The 22,182-nt window shown below is 45.5% G+C and overlaps 1 protein-coding gene across 1 annotated transcript; it reads left to right on the top strand.

Annotated features, from left to right (window-relative positions):
- Positions 1 to 7,258: 7,258 nt before the first annotated feature.
- Positions 7,259 to 22,101, top strand: LOC124018196 (zinc finger protein 239-like). Its single transcript, XM_046333466.1, has 2 exons — positions 7,259 to 7,863; positions 21,132 to 22,101. Exons 1-2 carry the CDS (start codon positions 7,548 to 7,550, stop codon positions 21,734 to 21,736), a joined length of 921 nt encoding a protein of 306 aa, XP_046189422.1. The 5' UTR covers positions 7,259 to 7,547; the 3' UTR covers positions 21,737 to 22,101.
- The last annotated feature ends 81 nt before the right edge of the window (positions 22,102 to 22,182 follow it).

Raw genomic sequence — 22,182 nt, 5'->3', positions numbered from 1 at the left:
ATGTTAACGAGGATCATACTGTCTTATGATCTCTGTTCTCTTTATATATATTTTTAAAGGGGAAGTTCCCACTGGGGCTGTAGACCTACGTAATCTTAGGCCTGTGTGTTAAACGGAAGCTTCCTATTATTACCATTTAATGTCATGCACTACTGACTCTCACATTGCTGCTTCCGTGTTACTGTTGGCTGATTCTACTCAATCATACCAGCTGGTTGTTTCTACCACTGGAGGTGGCGTAGGAGGTATGTCGAGCGTTAGCTGGGAGAAGTCTATGATAGGTATCTCCTCTGCTTCCCCCCGCTGTCCAGTTTCTGCAGGTGCGGTCCATGGTTCCATGAGGTCCCGTGAATGCCCTGTGTTGTTGTCCCCATTGCTTGATGGAGTGGGCAGATTCTTTTCATCTCTTGTCACACCTCCTACCGAAACACCCCACGACAAATGAAAGCCCAGCCGCACTGATGTTCGGGAGGCCTCTCCGCACACAGCTGGACATCACATGAAGCCAAACAGGCGTAATGAAGTGCTGAACAAACAAGCCAAGATGTTCTCCGGTGGCCGGGAGCGCCATCTCCAAACAGGACAGGAAGTGATGGTGCGAGACTACAGAAGAGGAGGGAAATGGACAAGAGGGACCGTACACACACAAACGGGACCCAGAACTTACAAGGTTCAAGTGAGCCCAGACATAATGTGGCAGCGTCACATTAACCAAATGCATTCCACGGAAAACAGCACAACAATCGAGAGAGAACAGGCACAGAGAGTTCCTGAGAGTGACACACAAGGAACTGTAGAGGACGGTGGGGCAGTAGAGAGACCCCAGGCTGAAAGAAGGGAACGTGTTGATGAAGGTGCTGCTATAGCAGACGCTATAATGGAACAAGCACACACTGAGGATGTTCAGGAGCCTCCAGACAATCCAAGGCGCTACCCAGAACGAAGGCACCGTCCACCAGACAGACTAGACTTATAAACAAACAAACAAAAACAAACTGTTCAAGTTCAAATTAAAAGATGCAAAATAACTACAACAAGTTCTGGGAAATGTTTCAGTTGTGGTTTGGTAAAAGTAACTCTGATTGTATAAGAGAAGGAATGTTTTGTTCTGTTAATTACTGATGTCCCCTTTAAGGATGGAGCACCCTTGGTCATGCGCAGTATTGTTCTATGTTATTCTGGTACTAACTAGTTTGAGTAAATTTGAAGCTCCAGTTCAATTGCTTGTATTCAGAGTCTTTCTTATTACATAAATAAGCACTAAGTGTTAAGACACTACACAGAGCAAGGGAAACAACCACCCCAAGGCTCAGAGCGAGTAGTGCGCGCTAACTAGCCAGCCATTTCACTTCGGTTACACAAGCCTCATCTCCGGAGTTGATAGGCTTGAAGTCATAAACAGCTCAATGCTTGACGCACAACGCAGCGCTGCTGGCAAAACGCACCAGAGTGCTGTTTGAATGAATGTTTATGCGCCTGCTTCTGCCTACCAACGCTCAGTCAGATACTTAGATACTTGTATGCTCAGTCAGATTATATGCAACGCAGGACACGCTAGATAATATCTAGTAATATCAGCAACCATGTGAAGTTAACTAGTGATTATGATTGATTGTTTTTTATAAGATAAGTTTAATGCTAGCTAGCACCTTACCTTGGCTTACTGCATTTGCATAACAGGCAGTCTCCTTTTGGAGTGCAACGAGAGAGAGGCATGTCGTTATTGCGTTGGACAAGTTAACTGTAAGGTTGCAAGAATGGATCCCCCCAGCTGACAAGGTGAAAATCTGTCGCTCTGCCCCTGAACGAGGCAGTTAACCCACTGTTTCTAGGCCGTCATTGAAAGTAAGAATGGGTTCTTAACTGACTTGCCAAGTTAAATAAAGGTATACAAAAATAAAAAATACATTTGAAAAAAACGGCAAATCGGCACCCAAAAATACCAATTTCCGATTATTAGGAAAACTTGAAATCGTCCCTAATTAATCGGCCATTCCGATTAATCGGTCGACCTCTAGTTCAGACCCACTAGAACACACCCCCATCTCCATTAACCACATCACACCTGCCCAGTGTCTGAGGCGGTGACATACTAGACCATGGTAGTAAATCTAATACTTAGGTGTTTTTAGTTACGCTTGAAAGGTCTGTGGTGGTTCTGTGGTTATAAGTTACTGACCTTGGAATACATTTCTGGCCATGCTGGCAGGGTTTGAATCAAACCCAATGTCCACCTGGCACACTGACAGGATCTGAATCAAACCCAATGTCCACCTGGCAGACTGGCAGGGTCTGAGTCAAACCCAATGTCCAACTGGCACACTGGCAGGGTCTGAATCAAACCCAATGTCCACCTGGCACACTGGCAGGGTCTGAATCAAACCCAATGTCCACCTGGCACACTGACAGGGTCTGAATCAAACCCAATGTCCACCTGGCACACTGACAGGGTCTGAATCAAACCCAATGTCCACCTGGTACACTGGCAGGGTCTCAATCTAACCTAATGTCCATCTGGCACACTGGCAGGGTCTGAATCAAACCCAATGTCCACCTGGCACACTGACAGGGTCTGAATCAAACCCAATTTTCAACTGGCACACCGACAGGGTCTGAATCACACCCAATGTGATAGTAGTTTGAGAGATTGCCTGCCCTGTGAGTTCTGCTATACTTACAGACATAATTGAAACGGTTTTAGAAGCTTTAGAGTGTTTTCTATCCAATAATAATTATTATATGCATATATTTGCAATTTTGGACAGATTTGTTTTCAGTTTACTATGGGCACGCAATTCCGCCAAAGGGGGCAGTATTCTGCCTATCCTTAACTGGTTTTAAATTATGGAATGTTCTGAAAACTGACTTCAGGTTATTGAGGAATCTAGCCTCGCAGGAAGACAGTTTAATTTTATGGAGGTTTAATTCAGTTCTCTGTTTAGTATTTAACTAAATACTCTTGTTTGTCTTTGGTAGGAGAGCGACAAGACTCTCACTCTGACAGCGGGAAGAGTCCTTCAGGGGAACCAGACCCAGAGACACCCAAACCAGCGAGACGACACCACTGCTCCCAGTGTGGAAAGAGTTTTAAGGGGTTAAGGAACCTGAAAGTACATGAGAGAACGCATACAGGAGAAAACCCTTACAATTGCTCCCACTGTGGAAAGAGTTTTACCAAGTTAGGGAACCTAAAAGAGCTTGAGAGGACACACACAAGAGAAAAGCGTTTCCAATGTTCCCAGTGTGGAAAGAGGTTTACCCAGTTACGGTACCTAAAACAAACAAACAACATGAAGAAATTCACACAGAAGATAGGAAGACCTACCACTGCTCTCAGTATGGAAAGATATTTACTGGGTTAGGGAACCTGAAAATACACATGAGAATACACTCAGGAGAGAAGCCTTATCACTGTTCCTACTGTGTAAAGAGTTTTAATCAGTTAGGGAGCCTGAAAACACATGAGAAGGGACACACTGGAGAGAAGCCTTATCACTGTTCCCACTGTGGAAGGAATTTTAGGTGGTATGTGAGCCTGAAGGCCCATGAGAGAATACGCACAGGAGAAAAGCCTTACCAATGTTCCAATTGTGAAAAGAGTTTTACCCATCAATATATGCCATTTAGCAGACACTTTTATCCAAAGCGACTTACAGTCATGTGTGCATACATTCTACGTATGGGTGGTCCCGGGAATCGAACCCACTACCCTGGCGTTACAAGCACCATGCTCTACCAACTGAGCTACAGAAGGACCAACGAATACACTCAGGAGAAAAACCTTACCAATGTTCCCGGTGTGAAAATAGTTTTACTCGTTTAGGGAGCTTGAAAAGGCATGAGAGAACACACACAGGAGAAAAGCCTTTCCAACATACTAAGACACAGAAGGAGAAGACATACCACTGCTCTCATTGTGAAAAGACATTTTCCCAGTCAGAGGACTTGAAATCACATGAGCGAATAGAGAGCCTGTGTTCTGACTTATGTTTTAAACATAGGTCTACATTTTTTTTGTTCAGCTCAAGACATGATCATGTCGAAAATCAGATAAAAATAGTTTTAAAAATATTATGTTTTGATTATGTCAATTATATCAATGGAAATAGTGTTTTTCCTGTAGTATGGAATTATTGATCAATGGAAATAGTGTTTTTCCTGTAATAGGGAATTATTGTTCATTGGTTCAGCGACATGGGAGGATGTAGATGTACACTACTGTTCAACAGGTTGGGCTCACTTAGAAATGACCTTGTTTTTAAAAGGAAGAGATTTTTCCATTAAAATAACATCAAATTGATCCGAAATACAGTCTAGACATTGTTAATGTTGTAAATGACTATTGTAGCTGGAAACGGCAGATTGTTTATGGAATATCTACATAGGCGTACAGTTGCCCATTATCAGCAACCATCACTCCTGTGTTCCAATGGCACGTTGTGTTAGCTAATCCAAGTTTGTAATTTTAAAAAGCTAGTTGATCATTAGAAAACCCTTTTGCAATTATGTTAGCACAGCTGAAAACTGTCATTCGGATTAAACAAGCAATACAACTGGCCTTCTTTAGACTAGTTGAGTATCTGGATAAATGTAACCTCTCAAATTCATAGACAGGTAGATTATTTTTTTTACCCACAAGTAGTTTTTTACCCAGAGACAGTAGTGCCAATTTCTCAAAAAGAACATAAATGCTGAATGAGGAGGTGTCTGTGTTTTAGTAGGAGGAGGTGTCTGTGTTTTAGTAGGAGGAGGTGTCAGTGTTTTTACCAGGAGACCGGGGCCGATCTCGATGCCTTGCCTACACACACTCTGCATGTGTTGCTACCTTGCTGAAAACCCTCACAATTGTTGGTCAACATATTTTGTCTTGAAGTTTTCATTCAGTAGGGTTTAGAGTACATTTCATCTTAACCCGTTTAAATACGGTTGAATACATTTTAATTAGAATGTTGTCAACAGACTCTACAGAATAGATGAAGAGAACAGAATCTAGTTCTAGAATCTAATCTATCAATTAAAGAAAGTCATCATCCATCTCCAACTGGTAGATTTAAAAATACTCGGATCTTGTAGATTATTTAGGTACATTTTAGTGTTAGGAAAGTATGTATGAATTATAAAAAACAATAGTCCTATAAATCTACCCTAGTTCTTACTAATCATGGAAGTGTGATGGCAACGGCCCAATCTCACATTTACATAAGTGTTCAGACCCTTTACGCAGTACTTTGTTGAAACACTTTTGGCAGCGATTGCAGCCTTGAGTCTTCTTGGGTATGTCGCTACAAGCTTGGCACACCTGTATTTAGTGAGTTTCTCCCATTCTTCTCTGAAGATCCTCTCAAGCTCTGTTAGTTTGCATGGGGAGCGTCGCTGCACAGCTATTTTCATGTCTCTCCAGAGATGTTTGATCGGGTTCAAGTCCGGGCTCTGGCCGGGACACTCAAGGACAACATTGCAGTAATATCGAACAACTTCACAACAATACACACATCTAAAGGAATGGAATTAAAAATGTATACAAATGTAGGGGAGTAATGTCAGAGCGGCATAGACTAAGACACAGTAGAATAGGATAGAATACAGTATATACATATGAGATGAGTAATACATAGACTTTGATACAGTAGAATAGGATATAATACAGTATATACATATGAGATGAGTAATACATAGACTAAGATACAGTAGAATAGAATAGAATTAAATATATCAGGTGAGTAATGCAAAATATGTAAACATTATTAGTGACTAGTTTTAAAATGGCCAGTGATTCCAAGTCGATGTATATAGGCAGCAGCCTCTAATGTGCTACTTATGGCTATTTAACAGTCTGATGGCCTTGAGATAGAACCTGTTTTTCAGTCTCTCTGTCCCGGCTTTGATGTACCTGTACTGACCTCGCCTTCTGTATGATAGCGGGGTGAACAGGCAGTGGCTTGGGTGGTTGTTGTCCTTGATGATATTTTTGGCCTTCCTGTGACATCGGGTCCTGTAGATGTCCTGGAGGGCAGGTAGTTTGCAGGGTTTGCAGGGGGGGGGGGGGGGGGTGCAGTTGTGGGTGGTGCAGTTGCCGTACCGGCCGGTGATACAGCCTGATAGGATGCTCTCAACCCCCTCCTGAGGTTGAAGAGTCGCTGTTGCACCTTCTACACCACACTGTCTGTGTTTGGTGGACCATTTCAGTTTGTCAGTAATGTGTACACCGAGGAACCTGAAGTTTTCCACCTTCTCCACTGCGGTCCCATCGATGTGGATAGGGGGGGTGCTCCTTCTGCTGTTTCCTGAAGTCCACAATCATCTCCTTTGTTTTGTTGATGTTTGGTGAGAGGTTATTTTCCTGGCACCACACTCCCAGGGCCCTCACTTCTGCCCTGTAGGCTGTCTCATCATTGCTGGTAATCAGGCCTACTACTGTTGTGTTGTCTGCAAACTTGATGATTGAGGCATGCGTGGCCACGCAGTCATGGGTGAACAGGAAGTACAGGAGGGGGCTGAGCACCCATCCTTGTGGGTATCACCACCTGGGGGTGTTGGAAGTCAGGAAGTCCAGGACCCAGTTACACAGGGCGGGGTTCAGACCCAGGGCCTCAAGCTTAATGAAGAGCTTGGAGGGTACTATGGTGTTGAATGCTGAGCTATAGTCAATGAACAGCATTCTTACACAGGTATTCCTCTTGTCCAGATGAGCAGTGTGATGGTGATTGCATCGTCTGTGGATCTATTGGGGTGGTAAAGCAAATTGAAGTGGGTCTAGGGTGACAGGTAAGGTGGAGGTGATATGATCCTTGACTAGTCTCTCAAAGTACTTCATGATGACGGAAGTAAATGCTACGGGGCGATAGTCATTTAGTTCAGTAACCTTTGCTTTACAGGCTCCCGAGTGGCACAACGGTCTAAGGCACTGAATCATATCTGGCCGTGATTGGGAGTCCCATAGGGACGCACAATTGGGCCAGCATCTTTCATGTTTGGACGGGGTAGGCCGTCATTGTAAATAAGAATTTGTTCTGCCTAGTTAAATAAAAATATTGTGTGAAGATTGATGAGGAACATGTTCTATTTAATCCATTTTAGAATAAGGCTGTAAGGTAACAACATGTGGAAACAGTCAAGGGGTCTGAATACTTTCAGAATGCGCTGTAAACTAAAGTTTAAAAAAAGTTAATTTAAATACATTTAAAATGAACTTTATCTTAAAATAAAATATGATCCTCAACTGCGTTTACCCTCCAGTCAGCAAACGGCGATGTGCGTCTTTCAGGCGACGCTGCCAGGGTGACGTTAATCTAGTGGACGGTTCTTCAGAAACAGCTCGTCAATCACCTCGGTAGCTTGCTAGCCAACATAGCCGAAAGATTCAAGCTATTTATATGCTTTCGATGTATATTAGATACTGTGTTTTAGACACACGTCTGTCGTATCTACTTGTTAAACTATTTAATTTAATATTACGTTATTTTGTATTATTCAGCTAAAGTAGCTGGCTGGTTAAGTTAGCACTAGCCTAGTTGCTAATGATAGCTAGCTAGTTAACATCCCCGACCATGAGCTCCCTAAACTCCTCTCCTGTTAAAGAAGAGGTCTGCTGGACGGAGAAAGAAACTCTGGGGCTGAACGTTGTCGTGAAAGAGGAGAAGGAAGAGGAGGATGTTACAGTTAAACAAGAAGTAGAAGGTGGGGCTGTTAAAGTGAAAGAAGAAGAGGAAGACGTTTCAGTGAAAGAAGAGGAAGACGAGTTCAGAGTGAAAGAGGAGGAGGAAGAGAAAGATGATGATGCAGTTTTTGGAGTGAAGAACCAAGGGGAGATTACTGTCACATTGGAAGATGAAGAGTTGGAGAGGGGAGATCTGATTAACACCAGTAAGTACCGCCTTAAATGTGTTTTTAACTTTGGATATTCGGAGTTGGCTTGTCAATACCTCTTCAACGGAGGGCCCTGGGATGACGACTGATATGTCTAGAATCATCAGACGACGTAGAGAGCAAGCTACAGCTTGTTTTCTACGTTCCGTTTCGAAAAAGTGACTTAACATGTATATTTGAGAAGGGTCTATCTGCTGACCGCAGACTGGGTGGCACGGCATGTAGTGATTTTTGTGTTGTGATGATTTACTACACACCGTGTCCCCCAATAGTGCCATTTGAGAGTTGGGTTGGCTACACCAAACATTATGTATATACTGAAAAGATGTCTCTCCGTCCTAACGAGGGGAGTATAATTGTCCACAAAGCGGCACTGTGGGTTGTCTTGCTCCCACCTATTCTTTATTTGGACTGGTGGATTCATCGTATTATTGTAATCTTGTTTATATTCTATGAGGGTTGTTGACTTCAACCGCCTGTATTCAATGGAGAGAAATGTTAAGCTACTAGCGTCATGGCATGAATATGCATCTGGAGACAACTCCTATAGTGTTTTATTAGAACACACCATTCTATACAGTCCACCTGGTAGAGGTTCATATCTGACAGAGAACAGGAGAGAAATGACATAGTGGTGGGTTTAATAGAACAGGAGAGAAATGACATAGTGGTGGGTGGAATAGAACAGGAGAGAAATTACATAGTGGTGGATCCAATAGAACAGGAGAGAAATGACATAGTGGTGGGTCTAATAGAACAGGAGGGAAATGACATAGTGGTGGGTCTCATAGAACAGGAGAGAAATTACATAGTGGTGTGTCCAATAGAACAGGAGAGAGATTACATAGTGGTGGGTCCAATAGAACAGGAGAGAAATTATATAGTGGTGTGTCCAATAGAACAGGAGAGAGATTACATAGTGGTGGGTCCAATAGAACAGGAGAGAGATTACATAGTGGTGGGTCCAATAGAACAGGAGAGAAATTACATAGTGGTGTGTCCAATAGAACAGGAGAGAGATTACATAGTGGTGGGTCCAATAGAACAGGAGAGAAATTACATAGTGGTGTGTCCAATAGAACAGGAGAGAAATTATATAGTGGTGTGTCCAATAGAACAGGAGAGAGATTACATAGTGGTGGGTCTAATAGAACAGGAGAGAGATTACATAGTGGTGGGTCTAATAGAACAGGAGAGAAATTACATAGTGGTGGGTCTAACAGGTAAATAAATTGAAATGCATTTTCCCAAATGATATAATTACCCCAAAGAAAGGATTGCCAAATAATTTCCAATATGAATGAGACCCCCTTCACCAGTAGGCTAGGCCTCACTCCAACGACAACGGAATGAGAAATGTTTTAAGGTTATACCAAGGATAATTTTGCTATTTAATTTTGAGTATCAAAAATGTGATTTTCTGGATTTTTTTTCTCATTTTGTCTGTCATAGTTGAAGTGTACCTATGATTTAAAAAAATACAGGCCTCATCTTTTTAAGTGGGAGAACTTGCACAATTGGTGGCTGACTAAATACTTTTTTGCCCCACTGTATATATATATAAAAAAATGGGAGGTCTTTAATCCCTTATTTATGTCACTAAAGTCTTTCCACATTTTATGTTACAGCCTTACTCTACAATAAATAAAAATCCTAATCAATCTACACACAATACCCCATAATGAAAAAGCATAAATAGGTTTTTAGAAAAAATGCTTAATTTATTATAAGAAAAAACATTATTATTTATGATTTACTTATTACTATGTACATAAGTATTCAAACCTTTTACTATGAGACTTGAAATTGAGCTCAGGTGCATACTGTTTCCATTGATCATCGCCTTCTGGCGCCGACAGAGATGGCTGCCTCACTTCGCGTTCCTAGGAAACTATGCAGTTTTTTTACGTGTTATTTCTCATCTTAGGTTTCAATACATACAGTCGAGAAGAATTACTGAATATAAGAGCAGCGTCAACTCACCATCAGTACGACCAAGAATATGACTTTCCCAGAGCGGATCCTTGTGTTCTGCCTTCCACCCAGGACAACGGAATGGATCCCAGCCTGCGACCCAAAACAACGACGTCGTAAAAGAGGCAAACGAAGCAGTCTTCTGGTCAGGCTCCGGAGACGGGCACATCGCGCGCCACTCCCTAGCATACTACTCGCCAATGTCCAGTCTCTTGACAACAAGGTTGATGAAATCTGAGCAAGGATAGCATTCCAGAGGGACATCAGGGACTGTAACATACTTTTCTTCACGGAAACATGGCTCACTCGAGAGACGCTATCGGAGTCGGTGCAGCCAGCTGGTTTCTCCACGCATCGCGCCGACAGAAACAAACATCTTTCTGGTAAGAAGAGGGGCGGGGGGTGTAGCTTTATGGTTAACGTGACATGGTGTGGTCACAACAACATACAGGAACTCAAATCCTTCTGTTCACCTGATTTAGAATTCATCACAATTAAATGTCGACCGCATTATCTACCAAGGGAATTCTCTTCGATTATAATCACAGCCGTATATATTCCCCCCCCCAAGCAGACACATCAATGGCTCTGAACAAACTTTATTTGACTCTTTGCAAACTAATCCACACATCCTGAGTCTGCATTCATTGTAGGTGGGGATTTTAACAAGGCTAATCTGAAAACAAGACTCCCTAAATTGTATCAGTATATCGATTGCGCAACCAGGGCTGGTAAAACCTTGGATTATTGCTATTCTAACTTCCGTGATGCATATAAGGCCCGCCCTCCTTTTGGAAAAGCTGACCACGACTCCATTTTGTTGCTCCCTGCCTACAGACAGAAGCTAAAACAAGAAGCTCCCACGCTGAGGTCTGTTCAATGCTGGTCCGACCAATCTGATTCCACGCTTCAAGACTGCTTCCATCACGTGGACTGGGATATTTTTCGTATTGCGTCAAACAACAACATTGACGAATACGCTGATTCGTTGAGAGAGTTCATTAGAACGTGCGTTGAAGATGTCGTTCCCATAGAAACGATTAAAACATTCCCAAACCAGAAACTGTGGATTGATGGCAGCATTCACGTGAAACTGAAAGCCACTGCTTTTAATCAGGGCAAGGTGACCGGAAACATGACCGAATACAAACAGTGTAACTATTCCCTCCGCAAGGCAATCAAACAAGCTAAGCGTCAGTATAGAGACAAAGTAGAATCTCAATTCAACGGCTCCGACACAGGAGGTATGTGGCAGGGTCTACAGTCAATCACAGATTACAAAAAGAAAACCAGCCCAGTCACGGACCAGGATGCCTTGCTCCCAGGCAGACTAAATAACTTTTTTGCCCGCTTTGAGGACAATACAGTGCCACTGACACGGCCCACAACCAAAACATGCGGACTCTCCTTCACTGCAGCCGAGGTGAGTAAAACATTTAAACGTGTTAACCCTCGCAAGGCTGCAGGACCGGACGGAATCCCCAGCCCGAGCCCTCGGAGCATGCGCAGACCAGCTGGCTGGTGTGTTCACGGACATATTTAATCAATCCCTATACCAGTCTGCTGTTCCCACATGCTTCAAGAGGGCCACCATTGTTCCTGTTCCCAAGAAAGCTAAGGTAACTGAGCTAAACGACTACCGCCCCGTAGCACTCACTTCCGTCATCATGAAGTGCTTTGAGAGACTAGTCAAGGACCATATCACCTCCACCCTACCTGACACCCTAGACCCACTCCAATTTGCTTACCGCCTAAATAGGTCCACAGACGATGCAATTTCAACCACACTGCACACTGTCCTAACCCATCTGGACAAGAGGAATACCTATGTGAGAATGCTGTTCATCGACTACAGCTCAGCATTTAACACCATAGTACCCTCCAAACTCGTCATCAAGCTCGAGACCCTGGGTCTCGACCCCGCCCTGTGCAACTGGACTTCCTGACGAACCGCCCCCAGGTGGTGAGGGTAGGTAACAACATCTCCAACCCGCTGATCCTCAACACTGGGGCCCCACAAGGGTGCGTTCTGAGCCCTCTCCTGTACTCCCTGTTCACCCACGACTGAGTGGCCACGCACGCCTCCAACTCAATCATCAAGTTTGCGGACGACACAACAGTGGTAGGCTTGATTACCAACAACGACGAAACGGCCTACAGGGAGGAGGTGAGGGCCCTCGCAGTGTGGTGTCAGGAAAATAACCTCACACTCAACATCAACAAAACTAAGGAGATCAAATCAAATTTTATTTGTCACATACACATGGTTAGCAGATGTTAATGCGAGTGTAGCGAAATGCTTGTGCTTCTAGTTCTGACAATGCAGTGATAACCAACAAGTAATCTAACTAACAATTCCAAAACTACTGTCTTATACACAGTGTAAGGGGATAAGGAATATGTACATAAGGATATATGAATGAGTGATGGTACAGAGCAGCATACAGTAGATGGTATCGAGTACAGTATATACATATGAGATGAGTGTGTAGACAAAGTAAACAAAGTGGCATAGTTAAAGTGGCTAGTGATACATGTATTACATAAGGATGCAGTCGATGATGTAGAGTACAGTATATACATATGCATATGAGATGAATAATGTAGGGTAAGTAACATTATATAAGGTAGCATTGTTTAAAGTGGCTAGTGATATATTTACATCATTTCCCATCAATTCCCATTATTAAAATGGCTGGAGTTGGGTCAGTGTCAATGACAGTGTGTTGGCAGCAGCCACTCAATGTTAGTGGTGGCTGTTTAACAGTCTGATGGCCTTGAGATAGAAGCTGTTTTTCAGTCTCTCGGTCCCAGCTTTGATGCACCTGTACTGACCTCGCCTTCTGGATGATAGCGGGGTGAACAGGCAGTGGTTCGGGTGGTTGATGTCCTTGATGATCTTTATGGCCTTCCTGTAACAACGGGTGGTGTAGGTGTCCTGGAGGGCAGGTAGTTTGCCCCCGGTGATGCGTTGTGCAGTCCTCACTACCCTCTGGAGAGCCTTACGGTTGAGGGCGGAGCAGTTGCCGTACCAGGCGGTGATACAGCCCGCCAGGATGCTCTCGATTGTGCATCTGTAGAAGTTTGTGAGTGCTTTTGGTGACAAGCCGAATTTCTTCAGCCTCCTGAGGTTGAATAGGCGCTGCTGCGCCTTCTTCACGACGCTGTCAGTGTGAGTCGACCAATTCAGTTTGTCTGTGATGTGTATGCCGAGGAACTTAAAACTAGCTACCCTCTCCACTACTGTTCCATCGATGTGGATAGGGGGGAGTTCCCTCTGCTGTTTCCTGAAGTCCCTAATCATCTCCTTAGTTTTGTTGACGTTGAGTGTGAGGTTATTTTCCTGACACCACACTCCGAGGGCCCTCACCTCCTCCCTGTAGGCCGTCTCTGCACGCTCTGCAGGTCGCATCGACACTTCGCTCTGCAGGTAGTATAACTTTTTCATTACATTTCATTACATTTCATTATAGCACAACGGTTTGATTTGTCTAAATCTTAGCAATTTCTTCTTAGCTAGCTACATAGCCGTCTTTGTATCAAAGATAGTTGCGTAATTATCGTATTTCGCCGTCCTAACGTAGTCTTCACTAGCCAGCTAGCTAACGTCCGCTGATTAGCTGCACTGGAGAAACTATTACACTCAACTGAACGACTTGATTAGTGTAGTGTTAGCTAGCTACATAGCTGTCTTTGCTGTCTTCGTATCCAAGATAATTGTGTAGTTTAGAGTGTGTAGTCTTAGAGTGATTATCTTAAATTACCGAGGTTAGCTAGCCAGCTATTTGTCGTCCTTAACGTAGGAGACTCTGCTAGCTAGCCAACAGCTAGCCGACAGCTAGCCAACGTCTTCTGAATAGACTCAACAACCCGGTCGCATTCACAGGTAGTATCACATTTTCATTTTATTTCATTACAGTATAACGGTTTGATTTGTTTGCTCGTAGCTAGCTTCTGTAGCCTGTCAACTATGTGTCTGTCTATCCCTGTTCTCTCCTCTCTGCACAGACCATACAAACGCTCCACACCGCGTGGCCGCGGCCACCCTAATCTGGTGGTCCCAGCGCGCACGACCCACGTGGAGTTCCAGGTCTCCGGTAGCCTCTGGAACTGCCGATCTGCGGCCAACAAGGCAGAGTTCATCTCAGCCTATGCCTCCCTCCAGTCCCTCGACTTCTTGGCACTGACGGAAACATGGATCACCACAGACAACACTGCTACTCCTACTGCTCTCTCTTCGTCCGCCCACGTGTTCTCGCACACCCCGAGAGCTTCTGGTCAGCGGGGTGGTGGCACCGGGATCCTCATCTCTCCCAAGTGGTCATTCTCTCTTTCTCCCCTTACCCATCTGTCTATCGCCTCCTTTGAATTCCATGCTGTCACAGTTACCAGCCCTTTCAAGCTTAACATCCTTATCATTTAACGCCCTCCAGGTTCCCTCGGAGAGTTCATCAATGAGCTTGATGCCTTGATAAGCTCCTTTCCTGAGGACGGCTCACCTCTCAGAGTTCTGGGCGACTTTAACCTCCCCACGTCTACCTTTGACTCATTCCTCTCTGCCTCCTTCTTTCCACTCCTCTCCTCTTTTGACCTCACCCTCTCACCTTCCCCCCCTACTCACAAGGCAGGCAATACGCTCGACCTCATCTTTACTAGATGCTGTTCTTCCACTAACCTCATTGCAACTCCCCTCCAAGTCTCCGACCACTACCTTGTATCCTTTTCCCTCTCGCTCTCATCCAACACCTCCCACACTGCCCCTACTCGGATGGTATCGCGCCGTCCCAACCTTCGCTCTCTCTCCCCCGCTACTCTCTCCTCTTCCATCCTATCATCTCTTCCCTCTGCTCAAATCTTCTCCAACCTATCTCCTGATTCTGCCTCCTCAACCCTCCTCTCCTCCCTCTCTGCATCCTTTGACTCTCTATGTCCCCTATCCTCCAGGCCGGCTCGGTCCTCCCCTCCCGCTCCGTGGCTCGATGACTCATTGCGAGCTCACAGAACAGGGCTCCGGGCAGCCGAGTGGAAATGGAGGAAAACTCGCCTCCCTGCGGACCTGGCATCCTTTCACTCCCTCCTCTCTACATTTTCCTCCTCTGTCTCTGCTGCTAAAGCCACTTTCTACCACTCTAAATTCCAAGCATCTGCCTCTAACCCTAGGAAGCTCTTTGCCACCTTCTCCTCCCTCCTGAATCCTCCTCCCCCTCCTCCCTCTCTGCAGATGACTTCGTCAACCATTTTGAAAAGAAGGTCGACGACATCCGATCCTCGTTTGCTAAGTCAAACGACACCGCTGGTTCTGCTCACACTGCCCTACCCTGTGCTCTGACCTCTTTCTCCCCTCTCTCTCCAGATGAAATCTCGCATCTTGTGACGGCCGGCCGCCCAACAACCTGCCCGCTTGACCCTATCCCCTCCTCTCTTCTCCAGACCATTTCCGGAGACCTTCTCCCTTACCTCACCTCGCTCATCAACTCATCCCTGACCGCTGGCTACGTCCCTTCCGTCTTCAAGAGAGCGAGAGTTGCACCCTTCTGAAAAAACCTACACTCGATCCCTCCGATGTCAACAATTACAGACCAGTATCCCTTCTTTCTTTTCTCTCCAAAACTCTTGAACGTGCCGTCCTTGGCCAGCTCTCCCGCTATCTCTCTCTGAATGACCTTCTTGATCCAAATCAGTCAGGTTTCAAGACTAGTCATTCAACTGAGACTGCTCTCCTCTGTATCACGGAGGCGCTCCGCACTGCTAAAGCTAACTCTCTCTCCTCTGCTCTCATCCTTCTAGATCTATCGGCTGCCTTCGATACTGTGAACCATCAGATCCTCCTCTCCACCCTCTCCGAGTTGGGCATCTCCGGCGCGGCCCACGCTTGGATTGCGTCCTACCTGACAGGTCGCTCCTACCAGGTGGCGTGGCGAGAATCTGTCTCCTCACCACGCGCTCTCACCACTGGTGTCCCCCAGGGCTCTGTTCTAGGCCCTCTCCTATTCTCGCTATACACCAAGTCACTTGGCTCTGTCATAACCTCACATGGTCTCTCCTATCATTGCTATGCAGACGACACACAATTAATCTTCTCCTTTCCCCCTTCTGATGACCAGGTGGCGAATCGCATCTCTGCATGTCTGGCAGACATATCAGTGTGGATGACGGATCACCACCTCAAGCTGAACCTCGGCAAGACGGAGCTGCTCTTCCTCCCAGGGAAGGACTGCCCGTTCCATGATCTCGCCATCACGGTTGACAACTCCATTGTGTCCTCCTCCCAGAGCGCTAAGAACCTTGGCGTGATCCTGGACAACACCCTGTCGTTCTCAACCAACATCAAGGCGGTGGCCCGTTCCTGTAGGTTCATGCTCTACAACATCCGCAGAGTACGACCCTGCCTCACACAGGAAGCGGCGCAGGTCCTAATCCAGGCACTTGTCATCTCCCGTCTGGATTACTGCAACTCGCTGTTGGCTGGGCTCCCTGCCTGTGCCATTAAACCCCTTCAACTCATCCAGAACGCCGCAGCCCGTCTGGTGTTCAACCTTCCCAAGTTCTCTCATGTCACCCCGCTCCTCCGTTCTCTCCACTGGCTTCCAGTTGAAGCTCGCATCCGCTACAAGACCATGGTGCTTGCCTACGGAGCTGTGAGGGGAACGGCACCTCAGTACCTCCAGGCTCTGATCAGGCCGTACACCCAAACAAGGGCACTGCGTTCATCCACCTCTGGCCTGCTCGCCTCCCTACCACTGAGGAAGTACAGCTCCCGCTCAGCCCAGTCAAAACTGTTCGCTGCTCTGGCCCCCCAATGGTGGAACAAACTCCCTCACGACGCCAGGACAGCGGAGTCAATCACCACCTTCCGGAGACACCTGAAACCCCACCTCTTTAAGGAATACCTAGGATAGGATAAGTAATCCCTCTCACCCCACCCCCCTTTAAGATTTAGATGCACTATTGTAAAGTGACTGTTCCACTCGATGTCATAAGGTGAATGCACCAATTTGTAAGTCGCTCTGGATAAGAGCGTCTGCTAAATGACTTAAATGTAAATGTAAATGTTGGTAATCAAGCCTACCACTGTTGTGTCGTCTGCAAACTTGATGATTGAGTTGGAGGCGTGCGTGTGCGTGGCCACGCAGTCGTGGGTGAACAGGGAGTACAGGAGAGGGCTCAGAACACACCCTTGTGGGGCCCCCGTGTTGAGGATCAGCGGGGAGGAGATGTTGTTGCCTACCCTCACCACCTGAGGGCGGCCCGTCAGGAAGTCCAGTACCCAGTTGCACAGGGCGGGGTCGAGGCCCAGGGTCTCGAGCTTGATGACGAGCTTGGAGGGTACTATGGTGTTTAATGCCGAGCTGTAGTCGATGAACAGCATTCTCACATAGGTATTCCTTTTGTCCAGGTGGGTTAGGGCAGTGTGCAGTGTGGTTGAGATTGCATCGTCTGTGGACCTATTTGGGCGGTAAGCAAATTGGAGTGGGTCTAGGGTATCAGGTAGGGTGGAGGTGATATGGTCCTTGACTAGTCTCTCAAAGCAGTTCATGATGACGGAAGTGAGTGCTACGGGGCGGTAGTCGTTTAGCTCAGTTACCTTAGCTTTCTTGGGAACAGGAACAATGGTGGCCCTCTTGAAGCATGTGGGAACAGCAGACTGGTATAGGGATTGATTGAATATGTCCGTAAACACACCGGCCAGCTGGTCTGCGCATGCTCTGAGGGCGCGGCTGGGGATGCCGTCTGGCCCTGCAGCCTTGCGAGGGTTAACACGTTTAAATGTCTTACTCACCTCTGCTGCAGTGAAGGAGAGACCGCATGTTTTCGTTGCGGGCCGTGTCAGGGGCACTGTATTGTCCTCAAAGCGGGCAAAAAAGTTATTTAGTCTGCCTGGGAGCAAGACATCCTGGTCCGTGACTGGGCTGGGTTCCTTCTTGTAGTCCGTGATTGACTGTAGACCCTGCCACATGCCTCTTGTGTCTGAGCCGTTGAATTGAGATTCCACTTTGTCTCTGCACTGACGCTTAGCTTGTTTAATAGCCTTGCGGAGGGAATAGCTGCATTGTTTATATTCGGACATGTTACCAGACACCTTGCCCTAATTAAAAGCAGTGGTTCGCGCTTTCAGTTTCATGCGAATGCTGCCATCAATCCACGGTTTCTGGTTTGGGAATGTTTTTATCGTTGCTATGGGAACGACATCTTCGACGCACGTTCTAATGAACTCGCACACCAAATCAGCGTATTCGTCAATATTTCCATCTGACGCAATACGAAACATGTCCCAGTCCACGTGATGGAAGCCGTCTTGGAGTGTAGAGTCAGCTTGTTCTGACCAGCGTTGGACAGACCTCAGCGTGGGAGCCTCTTGTTTTAATTTCTGCCTGTAGGCAGGAATCAGCAAAATGGAGTCGTGGTCAGCTTTCCCGAAAGGGGGGCGGGGCAGGGCCTTATATGCGTCGCGGAAGTTAGAGTAACAATGATCCAAGGTTTTACCACCCCTGGTTGCGCAGTCAATATGCTGATAAAATTTATGGAGTCTTGTTTTCAGATTAGCTTTGTTAAAATCCCCAGCTACAATGAATGCAGCCTCCGGATAAATGGTTTCCAGTTTGCAAAGAGTTAAATAAAGTTCGTTCAGAGCCATTGATGTGTCTGCTTGGGGGGGATATATACGGCTGTGATTATAATCGAAGAGAATTCTCTTGGAAGATAATGCGGTCTACATTTGATTGTGAGGAATTCTAAATCAGGTGAACAGAAGGATTTGAGTTCCTGTATGTTTCCTTCATCACACCATCGTTAGTCATGAGGCATACGCCCCCGCCACTCTTCTTACCAGAGAGATGTATCTTTCTGTCGGCGCGATGCGTGGAGAAACCCGTTGGCTGCACCGCCCTGGATAGCATCTTCCCAGTAAGCCATGTTTCTGTAAAGCAGAGAACGTTGCAGTCTCTGATGTCCCTCTGGAATGCCACCCTTGCTCGGATTTCATCAACCTTGTTGTCGAGAGACTGGACATTGGCAAGAAGAATGCTGGGAAGTGGTGCGCGATGTGCCCGTCTCCGGAGTCTGACCAGAACACCGCCGCGTTTCCCTCTTTTTCAGAGTCGTTTCCTTGGGTCGCTGCATACGATCCATTCCGTTGTCCTGTTTGTAAGGCAGAACACAGGATCCGCGTCGCGGAAAACATATTCTTGGTCGTACTGATGGTGAGTTGACGCTGATCTTATATTCAGTAGTTCTTCTCGACTGTATGTAATGAAACCTAAGATGACCTGGGGTACTAATGTAAGAAATGACACGTAAAAAAACAAAAAACTGCATAGTTTCCTAGGAACGCGAAGCGAGGCGGCCATCTCAGTCGGCGCCGGAAACATGATTGTGGACTTCAGGAAACAGCAGAGGGAACACCCCCCTATCCACATCGATGGAACAGTAGTGGAGAGGGTAGTAAGTTTTAAGTTCCTCGGCGTACACATCACAGACAAACTGACAAACTGAATTGGTCCACCCACACAGACAGCATCGTGAAGAAGGAGCAGCAGCGCCTCTTCAACCTCAGGAGGCTGAAGAAATTTGGCTTGTCACTAAAAGCACTCACAAACTTCTACAGATGCACAATCGAGAGCATCCTGTCGGGCTGTATCACCTCCTGGTATGGCAACTGCTCCGCCCACAACCGTAAGGCTCTCCAGAGGGTAGTGAGGTTTGCACAACGCATCACCGGGGGAAAACTACCTGCCCTCCTACACCACCCGATGTCACAGGAAGGCCATAAAGATCATCAAGGACAACAACCACCCGAGCCACTGCCTGTTCATCCCGCTATCATCCAGAAGGCGAGGTCAGTGCAGCTTCTTATCTCAAGGCCATCAGACTGTTAAACAGCCACCACTAACATTGAGTGGCTGCTGCCAACACACTGACTCAACTCCAGCCACTTTAATAATGGGAATTGATGGGAATTGATGTAAAATATATCACTAGCCACTTTAAATAATACTACTTAATATAATGTTTACATACCCTACATTATTTATCTCATATGTATACGTATATACTGTAGTCTATATCATCTACCGCATCTTTATGTAATACATGTATCACTAGCCACTTTAAACTATGCCACATTGTTTACATACTCATCTCATATGTATATACTGTACTCGATACCATCTACTGCATCTTGCCTATGCCGCTCTGTACCATCACTCGTTCATATATCTTTATGTACATAGTCTTTATCCCTTTACACTTGTGTGTATACGGTAGTAGTTTTGGAATTGTTAGCTAGATTACTCGTTGGTTATTACTGCATTTTCGGAACTAGAAGCACAAGCATTTCGCTACACTCGCATTAACATCTGCTAACCATGTGTATGTGACAAATAAAATTTGATTTGAGATGTTTCTACAACTTGATTGGAGACCACCTGTGGTAAATTCAATTGATTGGACATGATTTGGAAAGGCACACACCTGTCTGGCTATCACAGCATTCTGAAGCGATACACCATCCCATCTGGTTTGCGCTTAGTGGGACTATCATTTGTTTCTCAGCAGGATGATCTCCCAACACAACTCCAGGCTGTGTAAGGGCTATTTGACCAAGAAGGAGAGTGATGGAGTGCTGCATCAGATGACCTGGCCACCACAATCACCCGACCTCAACCCAATTGAGATGGTTTGGGATGAATGGACCGCAGAGTGAAGGAAAAACAGCCAACAATTGATCAGCATATGTGGGAACTCCTTCAAGACTGTTGGAAAAGCATTCCAGGTGAATCTGGTTGAGAGAATGCCAAGAGTGCGCAAAGCTGTCATGAAGGCAAAGGGTGGCAACTTTGAAGATTCTAAAATATATTTTGATTTGTTTACCACTTTTTTGGTTACTACATCATTCCATATGTGTTATTTCATGTCTTCACTATTCTACAATGTAAAAAATAGTAAATATAAAGAAAACCCCTGGAATGAGTAGGTGTGTCAACTTTTGACTGGTACTGTATATCTTATGAATGTTTTTACATTCAGTTACAAAAAGTCACTTTCTTACCACTTCTTCCATCGTCAAACATGTAAGGAAAGCTTTTTTTAATCAAAAGGTATGCTGTCAAAAATGTATTGAATTCAAATGGAATTACCCAGCCTACAAAGCACAACAGCCACTTTGTGATGACCAGTTCTGCTCTTTTATTGAGGGATATAGTCTAGATTAAACCTCATATGAAGACAATTTTATCATGTGGAGGTTTCATTCAGGTTTCTGTTTAACAAGATACTCTGTTTGTCTTTTGCAGGGGAGAAACCAGACTCTCACTCTGACAGCGGGAAGAGTCCTTCAGGGGAACCAGACCCAGAGACGCCCAAACCAGTGAGACAACACCACTGCTCCCACTGTGAAAAGAGTTTTTGCTGGTTAGGAAACCTAAAAAAGCATGCGAGACTACACACAGGAGAAAAGCCTTACCAATGCTCCCACTGTGGAAAGAGTTTTGCCGTGTTAGCTAACCTGAAAAGGCATGAGAAAATACACACAGGAGAAAAGCCTTATCACTGTTCCAGCTGTGGAATGAGTTTTACTCAGTTATCGGACCTTCAAGCTCATGAGAGGATACACACAGGAGAAAAGCCTTTCCAATGTTCCCAGTGTGGAAAGAGTTTTACTCAGATAGGGCACCTGAAAGCTCATGAGAGGATACACACAGGAGAAAAGCCTTTCCAATGTTCCCAGTGTGGAAAGAGTTTTACTCAGATAGGGCACCTGAAAGCTCATGAGAGGATACACACAGGAGAAAAGCCTTACCAATGTTCCCAGTGTGAAAAGAGTTTTACCATGTTAACTAACCTGAAAAGGCATAAGAGAATACATAGAGGAGAAAAGCATTTTCTGCTCCCAGTGTAAAAATAGATTTTCATGAATGGCAGAACTTAAAGCTCATGAGAGGATACAGAAGAGAAAACCCTTTCCAATGCTCCCAGTCTGGAAAGAGTTTTACCTGGTCAAGTAGCCTTGAAGGAGCATAAGAGGACACACAATAAAAGTCCAACCACTGCTCGCTCTGAGTGGAAGGACATTCAGAGAACCTGAAATCAAATGAGAGAATAGAAAGGCTGTATTCTGACTTGTATTTTTGACTGAGAATGTGTTTTTGTTTAGGCCACATGACATCATATTGTGTATGATTACACCTGTCTATAAGGTCCCACAGTTGACAATGCATGTCAGATCAAACGCCAAGCAATGAGGTCAAATAAATTGTCCTTAGAGCTCCGAGACAGGATTGTGTCGAGGCACAGATCTGGGGAATGGTGCCAAAAAATGTCTGCAGCATTGGTCCCCAAGAACAC

The sequence above is a fragment of the Oncorhynchus gorbuscha genome, unplaced genomic scaffold (genome assembly GCF_021184085.1).
Source record: "Oncorhynchus gorbuscha isolate QuinsamMale2020 ecotype Even-year unplaced genomic scaffold, OgorEven_v1.0 Un_scaffold_428, whole genome shotgun sequence".
NCBI lineage: Eukaryota > Metazoa > Chordata > Actinopteri > Salmoniformes > Salmonidae > Oncorhynchus > Oncorhynchus gorbuscha.
Note: the sequence above shows the minus strand (reverse complement) of the source record. Positions and strands in the feature narration are given on the sequence as shown.

Excerpts from the sequence above, each read along its gene's own strand:
- LOC124018196 (XM_046333466.1), top strand. The coding sequence starts at position 7,548 with ATGAGCTCCCTAAACTCCTCTCCTGTTAAAGAAGAGGTCTGCTGGACG. Across the intron at positions 7,864-21,131 it reads GGGAGATCTGATTAACACCA|GGGAGAAACCAGACTCTCAC; the intron begins GTAAGTACCGCC and ends TGTCTTTTGCAG.